General features: G+C 41.7%; 1 protein-coding gene across 2 annotated transcripts; it reads left to right on the top strand.

The window, feature by feature from the left end:
- Positions 1–5,584: 5,584 nt before the first annotated feature.
- On the top strand, positions 5,585–21,281 carry LOC106807431. 2 transcript variants are annotated; one of them, XM_014809754.1, is made up of 6 exons: positions 5,585–5,798; positions 8,630–8,700; positions 9,047–9,231; positions 11,230–11,349; positions 17,141–17,329; positions 17,610–21,281. In XM_014809754.1, exons 2-6 carry the CDS (start codon positions 8,649–8,651, stop codon positions 21,204–21,206), a joined length of 4,143 nt encoding a protein of 1,380 aa, XP_014665240.1. In that variant the 5' UTR covers positions 5,585–5,798; positions 8,630–8,648; the 3' UTR covers positions 21,207–21,281. The 2 variants fall into 2 exon arrangements, with proteins under 2 accessions (XP_014665240.1, XP_014665241.1); XM_014809755.1 differs by lacking the exon at positions 8,630–8,700.
- Positions 21,282–22,963: the final 1,682 nt, after the last annotated feature.

A 22,963-nucleotide genomic window follows, 5' to 3' on the forward strand; every position in this document is an offset into this window, starting at 1 on the left:
TCACCCAAGACATTCACAACACCAGTGGAGAACCATCGCTTCTGTTGATATGTAACCCCCCACTTTCCGGTGCCATATACCGCAACGGTCCTGCACCATTACTATTTAGAATCAGGACCGAAATCTAATGATATTGAACTTCTAAGGAGATCAATTATAAATCTAATTAAGGAGTCTTAATTAGGCATGCATACAATCCAAATTTTAATCACGTGTACACGTGATATCTTCCGCTGTTATGAAAACACGGAACGGGTTTAATCCAAATTTGTACTTAATAAATCACAGAAACGAAGATGCATCCAAATTTGTACTGGCTACACGGAAGTGCCTAAACAACCAGATCCGGCTTTGGAGTCCTGAAAACTAAACAACCGGCTCTCTTCTCTGATTGGCTAATTTTGTCACTTATTTATTTTATTTTTTATTATTTTTGGCTAATTTTATTATATTTTAGAATTAGGGATAGGGTTAGGGTTAGGATTAGGGTTAGGGTCTATATCCAAAACTTTTAAGTTTGTCTGAGTGGCTCAACAGTATAGAGCTTTCGCTTCGTGATAGCAGAGGTGATAGTAATTAAGGTACCGTGTTCGAACCCCATAACCCCTGACCCCCCCCCATCCCTGTTATGTTCGGAAACTGACCAATCAAAGAAGAGAGCCGGTTGTTTAGTTTTCAAGTTCAAGTTCAAGTTCAAGTTCAAGTAAAATTTATTTTCATCGGTATATCATGAACATTGTAACATAAGCTAAGAGCTTTTGCACCGATAATATCAGGAGTAGATAATAGGGAGGAGTGTGACATCAATAAACAAGGGAAATTCGTCATTTACTAGCCTTATAATACCTACGATTTACTACGCGTAACTCATCCAACTTGAGCTCAAATCGGACACAGTACATTCGCCATCATCGTACGAAATCGTTTCCTCGTAGACACCCGCAATCCGTAGATACAGCCTAAAACGTACGACACGATTCTCCATTCTCTGGCCATTAATCCAACGCCCATTGCGCGCCTATAATTCAGACAAAGCAGCAACCTGGCTGTTGTTTGCTCTCTCGATAGCTGAATGTGGCGTTGTGGCTCGCAGGAGATTGGAGATCGACGCAACACTCGACGAGCTAATCATTTGGTTGGCGTGCGTGCGTGAAGGCATGCCAGCTATGTACAAAGGTGGCCTGTGTAGCTGTGTACCGGGTCAAAGGTTATCTCGCCAAGTGTTGATGCCTAATCTCCCAGCGAGCCACATGCCTCGCTCAGTTAGCAATAGCGCGTTAGGTAGCTGCCTTTTGTTTGAATTATAGGCGCGCAATGGTTGGATTGATGGCCAGAGAATGGAGAATCGTGTCGTACGTTTTAGGCTGTATCTACGGATTGCGGGTGTCTACGAGGAAACGATTTGATACGATGATGGGCGAATGTACTGTGTCCGATTGTCCGCTAGTAAATGATGAATTTCCCTTGTTTATTGATGTCACACTCCTCCCTATTATCTACTCCTGATAATATCAAACAAGAATAAAAGATTCAGGACTCCGAAACCGGGTCCGGTCGTTTAGACACTGGCACTGCCTTAAAGGGACAGTAGCCTCTAGGATTTTACTGCATACAACTGTACTTACTGTATAACAAATCGTCTAAACCCACACGTATTTGTTACCATGCAGATACCTAATTTAATTGTTATAATTAATTACACATCAACGCTACGAAATTTGAACGGCGCCATGACACCCGCGACCGTGCTGCCACCCCGAAAAAGTTGCGTATTTGACAATTTATTTTGCACGTTACAGACCGAGGGCTAATCACAAAAGTGCAATTATATTTATACCTAAATGCTATTTAACCGAACGATATTCATTTTAGGGCAAATTTATCCATTATTATAACTGAAACTATATGTCGTTTATAAGATATTACAATCCTTTTGCTTTTAAATGAATAAATAAGAAACACCCTCGGTCTGTAGCCCTTGGCCGGAAAGTGGTTTTGCGCAACTTATCAGATCGTGCGCTTTGAGTGGCGCCACCGTCGTTGTAATCAAACTGGAGTCGTTAGTTTAAAACATTTTTTTAATATTTCTAATGGTGATTGAACCATGAAACTTTTTATGTAGCGTAATTATAACCTAAATTAGCTGAAAATAACCCTATAGAACCTAGAGTAAACTCTCCCTTTAATGGAACAAAGAAACGGTTGCCAAAGATGAACACAGAACAGTGCACGCTATAATATCAGGGCCGTATCCGGGGGGGGGGTTATTTGGTTTCTGTAACCCCCCTTGGTTGATAAAAAAAAAAGTACTAGTTTAAACCAAGTAACATGTTTGGACCTACAGTTGTTTACTCGGGTCTTACTCGGTTACATTGGGATCTATACAAATAAATGTATTGTGATACTAAGTGGGTATAACAGGTGTCAACTAGTCAAATTTAACGCAGTGGCTGGAGGTACGCCAGCCGTCGGTCGTTCAAGCCCCTTTTTTGCGTTAGGGTTAGGGTTAGGGTTAGGATTAGGTTAGGGTTAGGTTTAGGTTATGGTTAGGGTTAGGTTTAGGGTTAGGGTTCTTGCTCATCTAAACTCTCAATCGTGAATTTATTTCCCAAGGCGTTATTTCGAAATCTGGCGCGACCGCCGCCATCTTGTCTCGTTAAGTATGAAAGCGAATGGACTGGCGTACCCGTAGCCTCGAGACATTAACTTCAATTAAGATACGCCTGCGTACCTCCAGCCACTGCCAAATTTAACGGGTAAAAAGTTAATTTTTTGTGTAACCATTAAAATGTAATTATAACCTTTGTTAAGATAAAGACTCATTGATGGTTTGTAAACTATACTGAAACACTCTACTACTGTAACAGTTTTAGTTAACACTATAATTTCAAAGAGTCACAGGTCATCATCCTAGTATCTAGACAGTCTGCAGCCGGATATCCGCGCGAAGCGCGCCAACGCCACGACGCGGCAAAAACTAACACAGGATCGCTGCCCCTACTCAAATAGCTTTACATGTGCTCTTCGAGTAAGGGCTCAAGCCGTATTATCGGTCCCTTCAGCAGTTGTGGCCATTGCAAGGCGGCTTTGACTACCCAGGTAGGCAGACAGCTGCTCGAAATGATCGCACAAAATTTTTGGCTATTCGGCGCGCTTTGTTTCATGTAAAAAACAGACGTTTAGTTCCCCCCCCCCATCACTCTAAATCAGTGTACATCTGTCTACTAGATATTGCGTCCAATAGATGGCAGCACGAGTCTATGCACGAGTCTATATCCATATCATTTGCCTACGACTTTGCTTGCACACCGGTCGGCGGGCTATATGCGGGTATAAGCGCCGGTGTAATTATTCATCTCGCGCGCCCGCCACTCTGGCGCCGACGAGACGCTAATTGCAGTTTAACTTGTAAATAAATGGATAAATAGATGGAGGGGGCAAAAACGCTACTCTCAGCACACGCATGTGATCTGGCTAGCTTGGTTAGATGGCGTAGTGGTTCTTATACGACCTGCGCGCGATATCCTGTGACCGGGGGGGGGGGTGCATTCATTCTGCGGCGCGTCGACAACTACAGCGTCGCATCACTGTTGGTTCGTGCGCGCACAACTAGCATGCGGTTCTGGGTGGCGAGCGACGCAAGTATACTAGTTATATAGTGTATTACTTTCTATATAGTGCATTTTCGCCCTGCTCAAGTATTGGCCCTAGTAAATATGAAAGTATGGCGTAAGTAACTGCATCTGCGGTATGCATTCTTTTCTGTGTTTTCACTTAAATCATCTCATCAACGCATGTCGCCATTTTTTCACTAGCTGTTAGCAGAACACATTGGAAGAAGAACGTTCATGAAGCATACGATAAACAATACTCTTACCACCTGATCTTACATTGTGCATTATATGTTATAACGTCATGTTTGTATTTGTTAACAGTTAGTTTCAATTGTTGCATGAACTATAGATCACTATATTTTACGGAATTTCCTAATTTAACTGTAATGCACTCGTCGCAATCAAATTCTTAAGATATGTTCATCATGTCACATCGACCATTATAAATCCTGTCTACACTGCGAGTCTACTACATCGGCAATGCTAGGATTCTACGAACGACCGTGTTCACAACTTTGTCAATACTACACAATAGTTCGATATGCCAGTATTAGGTCACTTAATACCTCTAAAACTATATCCCTTCGCTCTGCCACACGCCTGTACCAGGAGTTCTGTCATATAGAATGTGCGACACATCTGCTCGTAATTAAGCATGTTTATATACTATTGTCATAGATAGTGACTTACTTAGCATATCAAGTTCTATGTGGTAACTCTGACTTTGCATAACACATGTATTTGTTCGTTGCGATGTATTGTTCATTGCGATGTATGTGTTTGTGCCGCGTTTGTCCATGTATTGTACGTGTTCTCGGCTTAGCTTAGTCACTCGATGGGTAATCGAGGTGGAGCGAGTTCCAGCTCTATATATAGCCTTTGTCCTTGCAGCCATTTCCATTACTGGGCACAAGGTTCGCGAACGCAGAGAATTTCGTCAGTTTTCTGTGATTTCGCGTCACACAGCTCCGGTTACGAGAGAGAAATTATGTTTTTATAACAAGTGAACACTGTTCAGCGTCCCAATGTCTACCCTCTGTGTCCCCCACTAAAATTGCGGACTGTTTCGCTGGCAGCTATCGATCCGTGCCGCTGCAATTCATTCGGCGCACGATCCATAGCTGCCAGCGCTGCATACTGTACGTCGTAGGACGTTCCCGCGCGTCGCCGTGCGCCTTGCGCGGGAACTGCGCGCCATAGATTGCCGCTTAAGCGCTTCGGATCAACATCTCCTTTCGGCAACGCTTCTCTAGTATCCCGTCTCATCTGGATTGGATGGATCACACCACGGAGATAATTAGTCATAATTCCCAACACGGTCACAAGAGACGAGTTTGTTACAAATCTCATTTAATTTGATTGATGTTAATATTGTTATGGTGATATACACTGTCTTTTGTATGAATTCAACAAACAATTGAAGTGAACTAGATCACTAGGTCACTAAGTGGAAATAGCATCTAAGCATGTTAAAAAAAAACCAAAAAATTGGCCGGACTCTCCCCCCACTCACCGCTTTGCGGTTCGGGGCGAAAGCTTCGCATCGCCATTTTGTAACCCCCTCTGTCCAACCTCTGGATACGGCCCTGTATATACCCACAGATTGACATAGCTTCCTCTATTATAAAGTTTCGCAGCCACTATAGATTAGAAATAATATACTAGTGTCTCGACTCTCGATATTTATGACAGCAACTACAAAATATATATCATTGGCGGTTTTCGCCACACCAACTTGATTTTGCTATTTCTTTAGTAGACTGGTACTCGCTCCCACTTCTCGGCTTAGTTACTCGATGGGAGCATATGATGGGAGCGATTGTGTAATCGTGTAACCATCGAGTAATCGAGGTAGGACTGGGAGCGAGTACCAGTCTATTTCTTTAGTAGGCCTAAAGCGCGTGAGTAATCATTTGCAAGAATCGTAATTTCTTCGTCGCTATACATTTGACTTTATAATTCCTATGTAAATTCTAATATTTTTTATCTTTCCACACAAAGAACAAATACAAAAATAATACACAAGATTCAACCAATGTGTTCTTCCTCGAATCTAGAGCGCCGTATCGGCAAGATGGCGTCGAATGCTCTGCTCTAAACAAGGGAGTTGCGGTTGTACCAGGCTTTGTTTGTCCTAGAAGAATCTTTATACATTCTAGATGTTAAATTGTTTTACGTCACACAGTAAGATATTATTTCCGTGTCACGTTTATATTTAATATATGCTACAGGTTACTCGTTTTAAATACAGTAACCGTTGAATAATGCTTTGCTCCTGACGCGTACCGGTACTGCGGTAGGGCCCCTACTCACTTTTGCTATAGAGTATAGTGACTTATAGACCGAATAATTCTGTCCCATATAACCTTTTTTATAATATTTTGGTGAGGGTTATATTGGACCCAATATAACCCTCACCAAAATATAAAAAGGTTATATGGGACAGAATTATTCGGTCTAAGTGACCTAGTGTCGTGACAACACTAGTGGAGAATTTTGTTGTTGACAAGTTGGTCTGTAAGTGTAAGAATTATTATATGAAGAGACAGTGTTCTGCCCGTGGTCTTTATTGTGCTAGACATCGACATTATATATATGCATCTATTATATACCGCGGTAATACCAGGTATACCGGTAATCATTAAATCGGTAGTCCTTATAAAATCCCTAAAATTTTGCAGTGTATTTACACAACTTAGAAGCACGAGAAATTGGTAGATTGGCATGTTCCTGTCAGTATTAAGCCTTCATGAACAGTGCACAACTTTTATGTGTGTGGTTGAGCAGTTTGCTGTAGATATCTTAAATAATGTTACTACTAACGCTGATAGGGTCTATGTCCCCCAGGGTACTGCCGGAACGTACCCTGGGTACGGTATACCGGAACGTACCCTGGTAACTATCTAGCTGATATGGTTAGGGTTAGTGTTAGGGTTAGGGTTAGAGTTAGGGTTAGGGAGTAGGCGTAGGCGACTCCCTAGACTCGTTAGTGGAGTAGGCGAGGTACGGTCCGGCATAATAGATAGCACCAGGGTACGTTCCGGTATACCGGACCGTACCCAGGGTACGCTCCGGCAGTACCCCGGGGGACATAGACCCTCTCAGCACTACTAACAGTCACCGATACTCCACGACCACTGTTCCTGTGGAGATTCTTTCATGATCTCCAATTAATCCTGATTCTCCACTCGCATTCTTTTGTGTCTTACTAGCATACTAGAAAGATTGTAGTTCTGGCCTCACTCCACTCCAGCAAGGTGGTTTGTTACATGTAGAGATGCTATTTCATTTGCAATTGCTTATGAGTGTAAAGAACTAGGTTCTATATGTATAATATGGAATATGCATTTTAATTTAGCAATTTGTTCTTATGTAAATTAAGAGTATTATTGTAGTGTATAAAAATGATATCATGTTTGGCTTGGACCTAGCCATATACATCAAGAAATGAATAAGCAGAACAGTTACACGTTTAGTCGTAAGTAACAGCTATCTTGACAGAGATATTAACCATTATGAGCAGGGTTTGAATTGTTCAGTTTTAGGGCAAAGCAACGCAAGCAAGAGCGAGGGCAGCAAAGCAAGTGCAAGCAAGTTTACGCAGAAGTCTTTATGCCACCTTGGAGTAATCATTCTGACTAATGAACTAGTCAGAATGATTACTCCAAGAGGCCACCAAGGCAAACACGTTCTTCAAATAAGGATTATTAGGGATACATAATTATTTTTAACAACACTTTGCAGGGGTAGAAATTGACTTTTGAACACGGGCGTCCTACGGACTCCCTACCCTCAAAAAGAGGGAGTCCGCAGTCTGAGGTTCAAAATTAAAGATCTTAACAATAACACATGTGCTTATTTTTAGCTCACCTTGACATCGTCAAGCTGAGCTATTGCCATGGGTCGTTGTCCGTCGTACGTCCGTCTGTCCGTCAACATTTCGCTACGGTCAACGATAACTCAGGAACCGTTTGGCCCACATCTTTGAAATTGGGTGTAGTTGTTACTGCTATGGTCCCATATTAAACGTCCTATTTTGAAGCACAGCAGTCGACGTACTTTCGAGCCACGGCAATTTTTTGGCAAAAAGGGGAATTGCCATTAGTCAGTTTAGGTTCAACGGATTTTGCTCATTTCTGGTATGTGAATGAATAAGGGCTAGGGGTTTTGATATTTAAAAAAAAATTATGCAAATTAGGTAGGGTTTGGCAATTATATAGCATATTATATAGACACAAATAGTCTGTGGTGTCACACTCGTCTGGTTCGTTTTACAAGATTTCATTGACAATATCTTTAATGCAAAATTGGTATTTCCTCTCCACCCTGCCGATAAAACGTCTATATTAGAGTAAAGTTTTACAAAACATGTCGGAACGCAGCATAACCTATTTCAAACGCCATCGCTACAAAGCGGGTATAGCGCCATCTACGGTCACAAATTGTGATTCATTTTGGTTTATAAATTATTATTGCGATATACAGATGGCAATCGTTTCTAAAATGTACGTCGATGGTTGCTCAATTAAAACTGACTTCTTTTTACTCGCTTATTTGTGTCCTTTTTTGTGGTGAGCTACAGTGTCATTGACACTTTTATTAAGATTCATGCGGTTGCACGTCTGTCAAATTTTCTTTGGATATTAGCTGAAAAAATACGGTATTTCCACGAGGCCATGCTCTGAAACGAACTAGGTAGTATGGCAGAATTTTCAGGGAGTCACACGGACTCCTGCATACGTCAAATCAGGGAGTCTGACAGTAAATCTGGAAGTATTTGACTCCGGACTCCCATTAATTTCGCACCCTGCTTTATATGTGGTATAAACAGAGATACACATTCAGCATGACGTTTATGTGAAGGGCTCAGTGCAAACCAGATAGGTTGCTGTTGGTGCCATAGAGAAATTGAGCTCTTTATATGTATGCAATTTAGTTAAATATATTGTAAATTGGTATATGTACTATATTATGTAGATCTACGTGTAAATTTGCTAATCCGTCCTGTTTTGCAGTTCTGAGGTAGCCGGTCTAATGGATGAAGAAAAGGTTGACCACTGTATGCTTAATAAGCCTGTTCTTGGAGGTGACTGTGACAAGAATACTAGCTTTTATATATATTCATCCTATTTCCCTAGTATAACTTTATTGGAAAGATAATTATTCCAGTTTTATATGTAGTCTCATAATGCAGCATGCTGCATTCAGCTTGCTTGCATGATGGGTATAGAGAAGTTTGTCATTATATTATTTAACAGATAGTGCCACATTTTGTTTTGCTACCATTTTCTAATTACTCTTACATGGTAGGGGCTCAAAACCTAATTCAGATAAAAACTGGACCTAATTGATAATCCAGAAATTAACAAGGCATGAGTGGCATGTGATTCTTAAGGTTAGTAATAAAAGCATAATGGTATTTGTTTTTATAGGAATTCCAGCACTTCAGCAGATAGTGAATGGTGTTCTGTATGGAACGACAGAGGTCCGCAACCTACTTTTGTATGAGTGCACTGTCATCTACGAATGCTGTTTGTGCCACAGTCTTTTCCGTGGCCTGCCAAATTTTGTGGCTCACAAACGGCTATACTGCACCGAAAGCTACAAAAATTCTTCAGTAAGAACTTATTACAAGTTTGAATGCTATAGACATCCCGGCCCCTCCACTCCGAGGTCGAAGAGACCGCATGCGTGTTCCCAAAATCTCCGGTAAAGGGGTATTTTTCGCGAGACCAAATCCGGCCCAAGAATTGTAAAAAAGGGGGTGTATTTGACTTTTCACCCGGAGATTTCTTTAAAAAGGGGGTGTTTTTCCTCTCTCTCTTTCATCTTGAATATCATAGAAAACTTTATCAAATCCCGAGATCAAATTCCTGAAATTAGTGCTAGTTTTGAAAGCTCATTCAGGATTATTTCATTTTGAAAAGTAAAAATATTGCCCCCTAGTTCCCCTCGATCACTAAACTCTTCACTACGTAGTGTAGACTGGTACCCGGTCGACAGTTCCACACGCTACACTAACGTTACTACGTCAGTGTAGTGAAGGATATGTACCGGAATGAAAGTGGCGAACGGGTACCAGTCTATACGTAGTGTGGAGTTCAGTGCCATCTATCGACTCGATAGTACAGACTTCTCGAAATCACGTACTGAGATCTGAGATAGGGGGTACATTGAGCAGTGTTCCGGATTTAGGGGGTCTCCAAGGCAGGAAATACCCGCAAAAAGCCCGCGAAAGGGGGGTTCAGAAATTTTGGCAGCCCTGAGATAAGGGGGTGCTTTCAAAAAGAGGGAACGAGCATATGCGTACCCTAAATAACACTGAGTGGAGGGGCCGGGATAGACATATAGCTAGCTGCATGTGTAGATATCGAAAATGATAGCAGGGGTCAAAAAGAAAGTACTTTGTATGGCAACACACTCTAATAGTTTTCCTGGTGATATTATGTAGATCCATAATCTAAGACAATGCTGATTAATAGAGATAAAAACAGTAATGTAGCGAGTAATATGATGTAATTTATCATAAAAGGAGACAATCACAGCCAGAAAATGAAATTTATGTATCGTTTGTCATAAGATTTCAACAAAGCTGTCAATGTTGTCATGGTATGTTTGATTTATCTGCCTAAGCAAGGCAACCATGTCTTCCTTATGTGTTGTTGCTAGGTCAGTCAAGCTATAGCCCAGTTTGTATTAATGGTATATACTGTATACTCTGTATATTTCGTGGTGGTTTAATTTTCGCGAATTTCGCGAACGCGTCCCCGATTGCGAAAATAACAACATGCAAATAATTCATACCGAATAATACCGAATAATTCATAATTCACCGACCACGCAATTAACCACTCGCGAAATCATCCGTCAAGTGTGAATTCGCGAAAATATCTATGCGAAAAATATGGCGTATACAGTATATAGTAATGTTATTATACAGTACACAATCTATTATCCGAAATTCTGAAAACCCAAAAGCTCCAATAAACGGAATTTTTTCTGTGGAGGTCGACTGCACACCAAAGCTCGTGTTTGGCTGCACAAGGTTCACTGCAGAAATATTAATGTGGTTGGCATTACTCATACATATTGTACTGTACTAGTACAGCACTTGGCCTCTTGAAAACTTGGGTTTTACTATTGGCTAGTTGCAGGATATTCAGTATGTATATCTGTACTACCATTCTGAAATCCGAAAAATTCCGAATTCAGAAACGTCTGGTCCCAAGGGTTTCAGATAATAGATTGTGTACTGTATTATTATGTAGATCAATGGTTTGTAAGTGATGCATGGCAAATTGATGAATTTGCAGCATGTCGTTATTAGGTGTTGTTTTTAGAGCATACTATCACCATAGGCAGATGGGTCAATTGGTGTCCATTTTGAATTGTGTTTAGTCACACGAGTAGGTTTGTAGTCACTATGATTTTCGCTGAATGGCTGTGCTATAAAAGACTGACTGATTGCGAATGAAATGTGTTTGCAAATTGCAGGCATTGGTAAAAGACAGTTGTGTTTGATTCCTATTTGTGTTTTTATTATTAATTAGTTTAATAAATGTAAATTAGTAAGATGGTTTACTTATATTACACGTTTGTTCTCTGTATAAATTAGGTGAAGTTTCCTTCGAACACCAGCGAAGATGAGACTATTGTGATCCAGCCAGTTTCTCCTAATCAGACTGTGGAGTGTGAGGTGGAACCACCTGATACTACTTCAAACTTATCAAAACCAGTGGGTATATTGCTTATAGTGTATAGCTTCTTGCACGATTTTGACTTGTGTCGCACATTTATTCACGTGTGCATGATGTGATGATATTTATTATGGAGCAAAGGGGGAGAATATTTTAGGTGTAATGCATATTTTCAGTTAGAGTAGCTTAAAAAATTTAATCACACACATATATTTATATATTTGTGGTTCAATATATATATTGGAAATATTTTTAATCTTGTAGAACTTGTTGACAATCATTTGCTTAGAATGCCGGTGGCTCCATTAAAGGGTTTATTGCAAGATTTTTGTTCAGAAACTCAATCCAAAAAATTATAGTGAAATATAGTCTCACGTACCTCATGCAGAGCCGATATATCACTATAATTACACTAACTTGAAAAACACTAAGATTTTATGCAGTTATATCATAGAAAATAGGATACGAACACATCAAACACAACCCAAAATAACATCGAGTCGCGGGATTTATTAAATGTGTTAGCTTGCAATTTGTCAGTGAAAACCTGATTGTGCAAGCGAAGTGTAAGTCTATGGACAATAGCTGGCGAGTAGCGCTACTAACTGGTCCAAGATTACAAGAAAAGGCTCGCTGGTAATAAGTGAGATCGGAAAGTCCCGCCGCCATATTGAGGTCAAATTGCAAGCGGTGTAACATTGCCTCGGCGCGCCATTGAGAAGTACGCGAAAAATGTCAACAGTCGTGCGTTTTTACTTTCTGCATTAACACAAACATTGCACAATATCCCAAATTAGCACAATCATATTTATAAATGTTTCTATAAACAGAAAGGCACCTCTGAATTGAAGTACGATGTTATTTAAGAGAAATATAGATGAAAAAACCTAGACGTTCTGACGGAGCCGTGTATCTTTGTATTAGACTAGTCTGCGCTCGACAGTTCCACCCCGTCAGTGTAACGCGAGTGGAACTGTCGAGCGTAGACCAGTCTATCTTTGTATACATGTATGTTAGGTAAGCACAGTAACAGTCTGAGTGTCCCTGTTGAGGTGTGTTTGCATCTAAACAAAACCATGGCAACACAGCTAAAATCAGCTGCTAGTTCGCCGTGAGCACACATTTATTTTTAGCACGATGGCAACACAATACACACTGCATACAATTTGATGCCTAATATCCCCAACAGCCCCCAGCGTCCCGTAGTAACAAATCTGGTGCTGCCGCCGTGAGAAACTTTGCTTCATATCATGCAAATCGTGGGGAATAATGTGTGAAACTGTGTCGTATTCAAAGAACTTTTTTGAAGAACACAGGGAGAATCAGAGAACAAAACAACGTAAAGTTTGTATATTTATTCACATATTGATAGAATAAATTCAAGTTGAAAACTACACAAAACGCTGTAAAACAGTGTCATACTCTTCTCTATTATGAACTCTTGATAGAGATGTAAATTGCTAGGGGAATACGAGCGGCAATAAAGTAATTAAAAAGTACACCTGTGACCTGGCCATTAATAACAATGTCAAGTCCTTCGGGCAATGACATCATTTATGTCATTCCTCTTCTTATTAACATTCTTAATAGAGGGGACAGCAGTAAATAGTCATTAGCAACTATAAGAAGAGTAATAAACCAGGGAGATGGCACCGGACCAGATCCTGAAGGGTCAACCGATCAATACGCTCTTGCATGGTATTGGGCTTGCGATTGGGCAAGAGCAGGGTGTGCCGATGCACACAGGTCGAAGGGGAAACGTCTCCTATATAAGGGGGCTATGATCAAGAGAGATGAGGAGGAAAAAGGGAGAGAGATAGGAGAAGGGAGAGTACGCTCTCAGTGGCCACAGCGGGTTGCCGTTCATGTCTGTCGTAACATATATAGGATATACTTGTACCTAAATCTGTATTATATACTCTATGTCTTCGATCATCACTGCATGATGTGCACCACACACATCGTACAGTACCAACACTACATAATAAAGAGAAAGAACCTCCCTACAGTTGTACGGTGTTGGGATGACACCAGAAATCCTTGATTTTGTAATTTATGATGTTTATTATCAAAATTGAATGTCTGATAACAGAAGTATCTAGGGATATCTTATTTTGTATGCATTAACTATCATATAACTCTTAAATTCTAGAGTATTGTTTCTTTTTGAATATTTATTTAGACATAAACGTGCACTTAATCTTACTGATGCAACCCGAACCTGGTTGGAACATGTCTGCTGCTTGATATCTAAGGATAGATCTTGGTGTGGGAGTGCAAACCTATTTCCAGCGAGTTAGTCGATCCCATTTTCCAGTGTTTTCTTTGGATAAAATCCTGAGCAAATTGGCAGGGTTGAAGTGCCAAAGGTGCTGACGTGAGCTCAGCAGGTACCAAGCAATGCTAGGGCAGTTGCCACACGCCTGTAATATTTGCTTTGATGCGTGGCAGCATTGATCTGGGTATGCGATTTGGGAACCCAAGAATTTGCAGCGAGGTGACAATTTCAACACATAGTGAACATATTGGATGGAAAAAATCATAAAAGCGGCCTGCATTGCTTATCATACACCAGGAAACCACTGTCTGTTTCTATTGGTATATTATTATTATATGTGTGAACTGAAATGAACAGTGGATGAGTGGTTGAATTGGGGGGGGGGGCTGTCTAGAGTTTCAACTTTGTACTTCCGTGAGCGACTGGTTTCAATTTTTCATTGGTTCATCTGACGTAGTCAGATGCAGCTTGTAGAATCGCATGATCGTGCGTGCGTCCGTCCGTGTGTCCGTCCGTCAACAGTTGGGCACAAATCTTAATTGCTCGACGTACGGTCACGATATTTGGGACGTCGGAGGGGATTGTGAAAAGGACTCGGGATGACAAATTTGGGGGTCAAGGGTCAAAGGTCAAGATGTGTCAACAGAGGGGGAATATTTCCCATTTAACTTAAGGTATAGGAGGAAATACGCAATTGCGGCACAAATCTGAACGGCTCGACCTATGCTCTTAATATTCGGTGTATAGTGTGATGGGAAGGATACCCATCACCAGTGCGAAATTGGAGGTCACAGGCTCAAAGGGCAGTGGGGGAAAGGTCAGATATCAGACATTTTCTGAGGACATGGCCTAATGGACAGAGTGAAAAACTTGTTTGTTTCAGCGCTGACTTACCATTTTTATCACTTTATTGAAAGGACCATGAAATGTGCTTTCCACTGCAAGCCTGTAAATAAGCGGCCGGTCACGGACAATGTCCGGTAGCAAATTAATAAATGACCGACACCATTTATTTCCTAGCTGTCATTTTGACCGGCACCACGAGACTAGTCTTTTCGTACAATCTTTATATATAGTAAAAGAACAAAACGCCAGTCTCGCAACCGAATGGCTATAAAATATTTAAATTAGACTAGTAACTGGTCGACTAGTCAATCCGCTCAGTTTGTAAACAAGTGAACAATTTTTATCCTGTGTTGAAGTTTTGTGGTTTTGAAACAATTTAGCTAATAAAAAGTAAATTGGAATTATTTGTAAAATGTTGCTTTTTATGGTATCTTATTCTTACTAATTTTATCTATGACAGGCACCAAATTTAAGATGACAGACACCAACTTGCTGGTGCCTGACAAAATGACAGGCACCAAAAAAAAATTATTTACAGGCTTGCACTGACGTGTGAAGAGTAAGTGTCTGATAACCTTAAATTGACCCTCAAGAGGAGGGTTAAACATGGATTCCTGAACTGCCTCAATGACGTCACAGTGTTGTCATATTCATGGCACATCCATAATCTAGAAATCCAATAAGCCTGGATAGCCGAACGCGTAGAGGCGCGTAAGAATCGCGATCCGATTCGATTTCGGTGGATCGTTACAGCCCTAGTCACAATGCACCATAAAACAGGAGTTTCAGGCACGCGATTTGTATCAACCAATGGGATTTGGGAGGTATGCAGAATGCAGAAGGTTGCTGAAATGATTTGTACACAACTGCGTATCTGCATATCTGCGCCTAACAAAGGTGTCACTACGCACGACTTAAATGTTACATTTATTACCGTAGCAACAGACCTCAGATGAGCCCAGACGCTCTGTAGCTCTTGTTTAGAGAGAAATATACTTTATCAAATAAAAATTTAACTAAATAACACCTGAAATCATAATTTCCAAATGAGCATTGGATCTGGATGACAGAATATATTATGGTCTTGACTTATTATTGTTCTGTATTTTTAGAAATTTATAAAAGCTCCATGTTGATTATTATAGAATCTATTGAATTTGATTTTAGTTGTGATGTCTTTCAACATATATATGCTTTTGCAAAACAGTAATTGAGTAGGATTAAGTCCTAGGGTTAAGTCCGTTTATCTACATATTTTTAAACATATGGTAAGGGAAGTGTGGGGATTTGGAAAATCCTCTACCCCACTCAAGGTACACGTCCAGTTTTACATAATTAATGATATGGCAATCTTTTTTACAATACCACAAGAAACTATCAAAATCCCATTGAAATGAATGGAAAGTATCCTAACAGACATTCCTGTACTATATCAAGTAGACATGTTCCAAAATATTATATATCAATAGATATATTCAATAGATGTAAGCATTTACCCATAATATCAGGAGTGTATCAATAGGAGTGAGACAGACTAAAACTGGCAAAATTCAACATTTAGTAGCCTTAGTCTACCTATGATTTATTGTGTTTACCTCGATAAACTTGAGCTCAAGTCTTGCCCTTACATCATTAAACTTTTTGTAGTTTATCCGTGTCTAATCGTTGGTCTCACAAAAATGACAAATCGGGAGAATCGGTCCCAAACGTACAATGTGGTTTTAGAAAGTTATACCGTGAAGTCAACAACGTTGAACGGCGAAACATAAGGGCAAATGCTTTGAAAGCCCCTCTATCGCTTAGAAAATGCAAACATAGCAAACAACTAGCGAGGTTTTGCTAGGAATTTCGCAAAGTTAAACACGACTTGGTGTTATTGATACTATTTACATTAGAAATAAAAAATTTCACATGTTTAGTATTTTTATCCGCATTTTATTTTTTCTTAACAATATTGTTCATAACATGTAATTACTGTCATTCGACATGGCCTATAATAACAACAAGGCGTGTTTAACTTTCGAAATCCCTAGCAAACGCTCGCTAGTTGTTTGCTATGTTTGCATTGCTAAGCGATAGAGGGCTTTCAAAAGCATTACCCTTATGTTTCGGTTCACAGTTGTTGACTTCACGGTATAACTTTCTAAAACCACATTGTACGTTTGGACCGATATCTCCCGATTTGTCATTTTTGTGAGACCAACGATTAGACACGGATAAAGCTTAATGATTAAGGCAAGACTTGAGCTCAAGTTTATCGAGGTAAACACAATAAATCATAGGTAGACTAAGGCTACTAAATGTTGAATTTTGCCGGTTTTAGTCTGTCTCACTCCTATTGATACACTCCTGATAATATCCCAAGTATTTGCATGACAATGTAAAAAGATGGGTTGATATAGCTTAAAATAAAACTGGTAGGATAACTCATGCGTTATACCAATTATTTGGAAACTATTGAAATTGACATTGTGTTATGATATGAACATTGTATGTATAACATTATACACAAGCAACAGTAAATATTTTATAATCAACATAATATCATTTTACTCCATTTATATCGAGAATAGGGTTTCCAAGATGCTTATCTATGTCTGTCTGGCTGATCGAGTTTATCCTTTCCAAGCACCATTAGAAACTCGGGTCTCTCATCAAAAATCCTGTGTCCACTGTCTGATTCTGTACTGTTCTGATTTTTTTAGGGCACCTCAGATGCAGTGCAGTTTTATGATAGCATACTAGATGTGCAGGCTGAGAGGTGGGATCAAAAGAAAATTACCACAGTTAAATTACAGTCCATCAAGAACAATCCAAATGCTGTTTACCAGACAGTAGTAAATGGAGACAAGGAAGAACAGAATGTAGAACCGTGGAAATCACCTGAAGAGACAGTTAGTATTGTAATTACTGATGATATGTATGGAAAGATATGCCAAACATACCTTTTAACTGATACAGGTTATAAAATCAAGTTTATGTTGTTAATTGCATTTGTGCATGCATGCATACACATGAATGTGAGTAAAAATAACAATTTGGTAGTTATAAACAAAATTTTCGAAACATTATTACTTTGCTAACTTGGTCATTAAATTGTGGATTATAAAGTTGGCATAGTACAAAGAGCATTATTTAATCTATTACATTATCTTTGGCTATTATCTTGCTTAGGTTGTGACTGTCATCCCCCAAGAATGTGAAAAGTCAACAAGGGTCACCTCTCGTTCTGTCCCAGAGTATAAGCTGCTACGAATGAGAGCCATGCAGAAAGCTGAAAAGTGTCATGCATCAAAAACAAGCGCGACTTCAACTGGTCCCAAGACTGCAGTCAAAGTTACACCGATCCCCTCACGGTCAGCCGATGGTACGAACATCGAAAAGATTTCCCTGTTCAAGCCACCTTATTGTAGCGTTGAAAAGCTAACATGCCTTCTGTGCAGCACAAAGTACTCATCATTGAAGACACTTAAGATACACATGACATCCGTCCACGCAGAGCGGAGGAAAGTCTATCCGTGCACTGAGTGCAGAAGTCAGTTTGTGCACTGCTGGGGTGCAGTTCGCCATCTAGTAAAGGTTCATCATAAAAGCAAGGACGATATCAAGGAATTGAGAGACATGATCAAGAAGCGAGCATCATTCAAGAATATATTTCCGGTAGCACCCATGAGGCAACGAGTGCAAGAAGACATCACCGAGAATCAGGATGAGGAGATGACAGCTGAAGAAGAGGCACCTGAGGACATGTCAGCTGAAGATGAACCCTTGTGTAATGAAATTGGCTCTGAACCAGAGGAATGCTTGCTTCTCGGTGAGGCTGCACATGTGAAAAATGACAAAGCTGAGATGGACATCGAACAACGTGATGAACTAGTTCGCCAAGAGAGTAGCCAGGAGCTGTCAAGCGTGTGTGTTGGATCACTCGTACTGCATAAGTGTGTTAAGTGTAACAAGATGTTTGGTCACAAGGACACGCTTTTGAAACACCAGGACGTGTGTACTGAGCAGTCACATAAAACAGTCTCATCTTTGTTTAAAGGGAAAAACAGAGGAAAGGGGCAGGCAAAAGACAGAATCGAACCCATGATTCAATGCGAAATGCCATTAGATCCCACCACGTGGGAGCAAAAGATTATGGTGCATATTGACCGAGTAAGGCGCAAATGTTTGTTGTGTGGCGACAAATACTCGAGCTTGAGCAACACCAAGCGCCACGTGCAGCTCCATCTTGGATGGAAGAGATTCGAATGTCAGATATGCGGCTTCCAGAACTTCAACCGAGGCGACATTCGCTCGCACTTGTGCCGCAGTCACGAGGACAAGCTTAAAGGACTCAAAAGCCCTGACAAGCTAATCACTGATTTGGTACTTGGCGAGACGACGGAGGAAGGAAGCCTGGCAGCCCGACGCATGCCTATACAAAGTCGCAATGCAAAACCCGTCATAAAGAACCTGATGTCAGCAGCATCATCAAGCCGACGCAAGTCACAACCGACTCATTTTGCGTCGTCTTCGTCATCTGAGTATTCGATCAAGTATCGGACGACGAGTCAGAGTCGTGCCGAGAGGATGCCTTGCCGACCAGCCGTGAGTCCCTTTAACATATCAACTCGCAACACGCCACGGACATACGACCTCACACCATGCGTGCGTACTATGCGCACTGAGATGGTAGTGACGCGTTCTGCCGACAAGCTGTCTACACTAAAGACGAGGTCAGGATCCTATCAGAAGCGAGTTCCCACTGAACAGCAGCTGAAACGCATCACAGGGAAACGAGTGGCTGTCAAGAGTGAGCCCGGAGCAGATGCTGACAGCCAAAACAATGAGTTCCATGTTGACGCAGACTCTGACACTGGCAGTAGTGTACAGGGCGATCCCTTTGATCGGAACAGTGAGAGTCAAGACACCAGTTACAGTGGTCAGAATTGTGATAGTGATCAGGCTAGCAATTACTCTGGCCGCCATAAGTTTGCACTGCCATCATCCACTGGTGTTGAGCCCGGTGTTTTTATCCAGTCTGATTCTACGGGCCATTTGTGTGACTCTGAGAATTCCCATCAGGATAATGAAAGAAGTGTCAGCCGTGCCGACGACTGTGCATCCAGCAGTGAAAACACAATGAAAGAGGATTCAAAGATACCTCAGATGTCCTTAGCACTGTCGGAAAATTATATTACCGAAAACCAATCGGTAACATGCACAAATCTTCCAGTACAGTTTAATACATGTAGAGTGAGACTGCAGCGCTCTTCAATAGTAAACCAGACTGGCAAGCAACAGTCACAGCCACATGTGGCAGGTAGTAAAGAGGTATCAGCTGAAATAAAACCACTAGCTGCAGTACACCAAGCAACTGCAGCCTGGTTGCAAGCCAAGGCAGCGGCACAACGATGTGTAATCAGTGCACCGAAACATGCGATATCAAGTGAGCCTCTTCAATCAGGGGCAGACCAACAGAGGTTGCAAGCAGACGATCAGGGTCAAATGTCCTGTGATGAGTCTATCCAGTCTGGCCATCCAATATCTGATATTTCAAATAAGCAGACATTGCAAGCCCCGTCAGAATTAACTATAGCTCAGGGACCTGAGGTCATAGCAGAGGAACGCTCACCAGAAGTAGGGCGTCTGACTTCTGTGCAGCAGCTGGATACAGAAGTTGAGCAAGTCTGTGATGTACCAATTGATGCTGCTACTGTAGCTAAAGACAATCTTGTGTCAACGACTACATGCATGCTAGCAGCAACCTCAGCAAAGGTCGCATCTCCCACGAGTACCAGCGCAGCACCAGAGGCAATGTCACAATCCATACTATCAGTCCAGGCAGGTACTCCCGTTTTACATCTTGGTACGTTATTTAAACAGTGCATTACATTGCCAACAACGCAGTCTGGAATAACGACTGGGACAGGATCCGCTGTGGTGTCACAGCCCATCATGATGACCTCTCAACCATTGGGTAAAAACGCTGTTATTGTAACATCAGGTTTGCATTCCACAATCACCTTGGGGGCCACTCAAGCAACTTCAGGAGGTATACAGGCTGTGAGGATTAGCGAAAACCAGGTGATATTACAGGGCCCAAGACCTGTAAATGTAACTTCAAATCAACACGTAATTAGGACCCAGCCAGTAGTGTCGACTCAGATTCTGCCCCAAAGGAGTGCACCCAGAATTACTGTTCTACCAAGAAAACGGATTTTTCCTATTGGGCAAAAGGTTGTACCAATAAGACCATTGTCAGCACCACCTTACCAGCAATGCTTTGCACCTGTGCGCCAGTCATTGTCATTGACCTTAAGGCAACCGCCGCCTCTAGTGCGATTCCAAGAGCCTAGGTCACAGTCATTGCTGCCCAAACAATTAATCAGGACAACACCAAGACACACTCACGAACAAGTTGCATCCAAACAGGAAACGGTTTCAGCAATGCAGTTAGGTGCCAGTCGGGTAGAGACCAGTCAAGATAACTCGGCAGTATATCTGCCCACTGGCAGGAGTCAAGATAATAAAGAAACTGTAGGCTTTGATGCAAGTACACAGGAAACACTGTCTGGAGACCAGATTATGAGCAATGCTGAACTGGCCACGTTTCCCGAGCATTTTATTGTAGATTCTGGCAATGAGCAGCTGGACAACGATAGCACAACATTGCAGCATGCATCTAATGTCTTACAAGACACTCAACATGTCTACGTTGATATAGGGAACCTGATACATCTGGACGATGGACAGTATGTTGTTGCAGAAGAAGTTGTTGGTGAATGATCATGTGGACCAGGGAAAAAATTAAAATGTATTTTTCGGGGCTACTTTTCAAGCTCGCGTGCATGAAAATAGCACTCTAAAATTTGGTTTGCATTGAACTCTAGGCAAATTTACGGGGGCTCTTTTTGGCATTTTCGGGGCTCTTTTTGGCATTGCCTTCGTGTATTTTTTTCACTGATGTGGACTTAAAATATGATGAAAATAATTTGCATACCAGTTGCATGCATAAGGTGCTTGGCGAATGTATGTTGACTGCTCATTTAATTTGATTTGAAAAATATATCTTTTAGTTGTGCTGCTAATTAATGTTTCGGAACTGTGGTGGTCGTATACCCGATAATTACTGTATACATTTATTTTCATGTATCTTGTATAGTAGTATATGAAACTCTGTGTTTTGACAATATAATGCAGTGTCATTGGTCTGAGTACTAAATGGGACGGTGAAGTTTGGCTCGTACCAGAAGTTACATGCAGCTAGTCGTATTGTAGAGTGCCTCGGGTGTTTAAGGCCCAATCACACCAGAGCTACGCTCATCACGATCGCCCCGTCCTCAAAAAATTTGCCCGAGCATGGTTGAGAGCGTGGCCAATTGGGCCCCAGCCGGGCCCAGCGCCGATACTACGATCTAATTACGTCCATACTACGATCTAAGTGCGTCTTTACCCCGATCTCATTGCGCTCAACAAGCTTTCACCACGCTCAACACCACGCCCGCATCACGCTTGCACCGCGCGGACGGCGTCTTTATTGCGACCAATCGGATCGTGTTGCGTTCAAACGACGCTTGCACTGCGCCTTAGCAACGCTCACCGCGCCTCAACTGCGCGCCAATCACGCGCCGACTGCGCTGGCAACGATCATATAAATACCGCGCCGCGTTCTATACATCATCATTCATTCTGCCGTGCTGTCAAGATTAACATCAAGATAATTAAGATCAACATTATCAACTTAAATCAAGATTAACATCAAGATTATTTTCTACAAACACAACTATGCCGCCAAAAGACAAGGGGAGAGCCAGCAAGATCTTTGTTGTCTTCTATTTCTCCTCCTCGTCTTCCTCAGCATGATGAGGGCTTGGCAATCAAGTAGTTCGAGTTGTCCTTCTACGAGAAACATGGCATGGAGTAGTGTTGCCTCATCCATAGTGGACACTGAACTGGTGGGGTGGCCAGGGTAGCACCCCAAATTATACCCCAAGTTTGCAGGACGTGATCTGAGCGTAACTAACACGTAATGCGAACGCCACAACGGCGTAGTCTGAGCGTGTTGGGCGTAGTACAATCGTAGTACGAACGGGTCGAGCTTGCTAGAGACCTACCATGGTCATAGCGAGAGCGTGGTCAGGTCGCAGAGACATCTCCATGGACGTAGTAACAGCGTGATGAAAACGGTGCGACAATTTTCACGCACCCGATACGCTTGCGATACGACCATTAAGTTTGTACTACGCTCGAGTTACGTGGTTACTACGCCTTCCACGTCTCTAATACGCCCGCACTGCGCTGTATTTCCGCCACGCTCGCACTGCGCTGTATTTCCGCCACGCTCGCACCACGATTATTTTGAACATGTTCAAAGTTTGGCCATGCTCTCCACGCTCATGCTGACTGCACCGCGCTCGATCACGATCGCAGTACGTCCATATACGTCCACACTGCGTTCTACACGTTTCCACTACGCTCTTAGAGCGTAGTACGAGCGTAGTGAGATCGGGGCCCTGGTGTGACTGGGGTATTAATGGGTGTGT

The sequence above is a fragment of the Priapulus caudatus genome, unplaced genomic scaffold (assembly GCF_000485595.1).
Source record: "Priapulus caudatus unplaced genomic scaffold, Priapulus_caudatus-5.0.1 Scaffold214, whole genome shotgun sequence".
Classification (NCBI taxonomy): domain Eukaryota; kingdom Metazoa; phylum Priapulida; class Priapulimorpha; order Priapulimorphida; family Priapulidae; genus Priapulus; species Priapulus caudatus.

Coding starts and splice junctions, on each gene's coding strand:
- LOC106807431 (XM_014809754.1), top strand. CDS start 8,649: ATGGATGAAGAAAAGGTTGACCACTGTATGCTTAATAAGCCTGTTCTT. Junction 11,350..17,140: donor CTTCAAACTTATCAAAACCA/GTGGGTATATTG, acceptor TGATTTTTTTAG/GGCACCTCAGATGCAGTGCA. Junction 17,330..17,609: donor GGAAATCACCTGAAGAGACA/GTTAGTATTGTA, acceptor TATCTTGCTTAG/GTTGTGACTGTCATCCCCCA.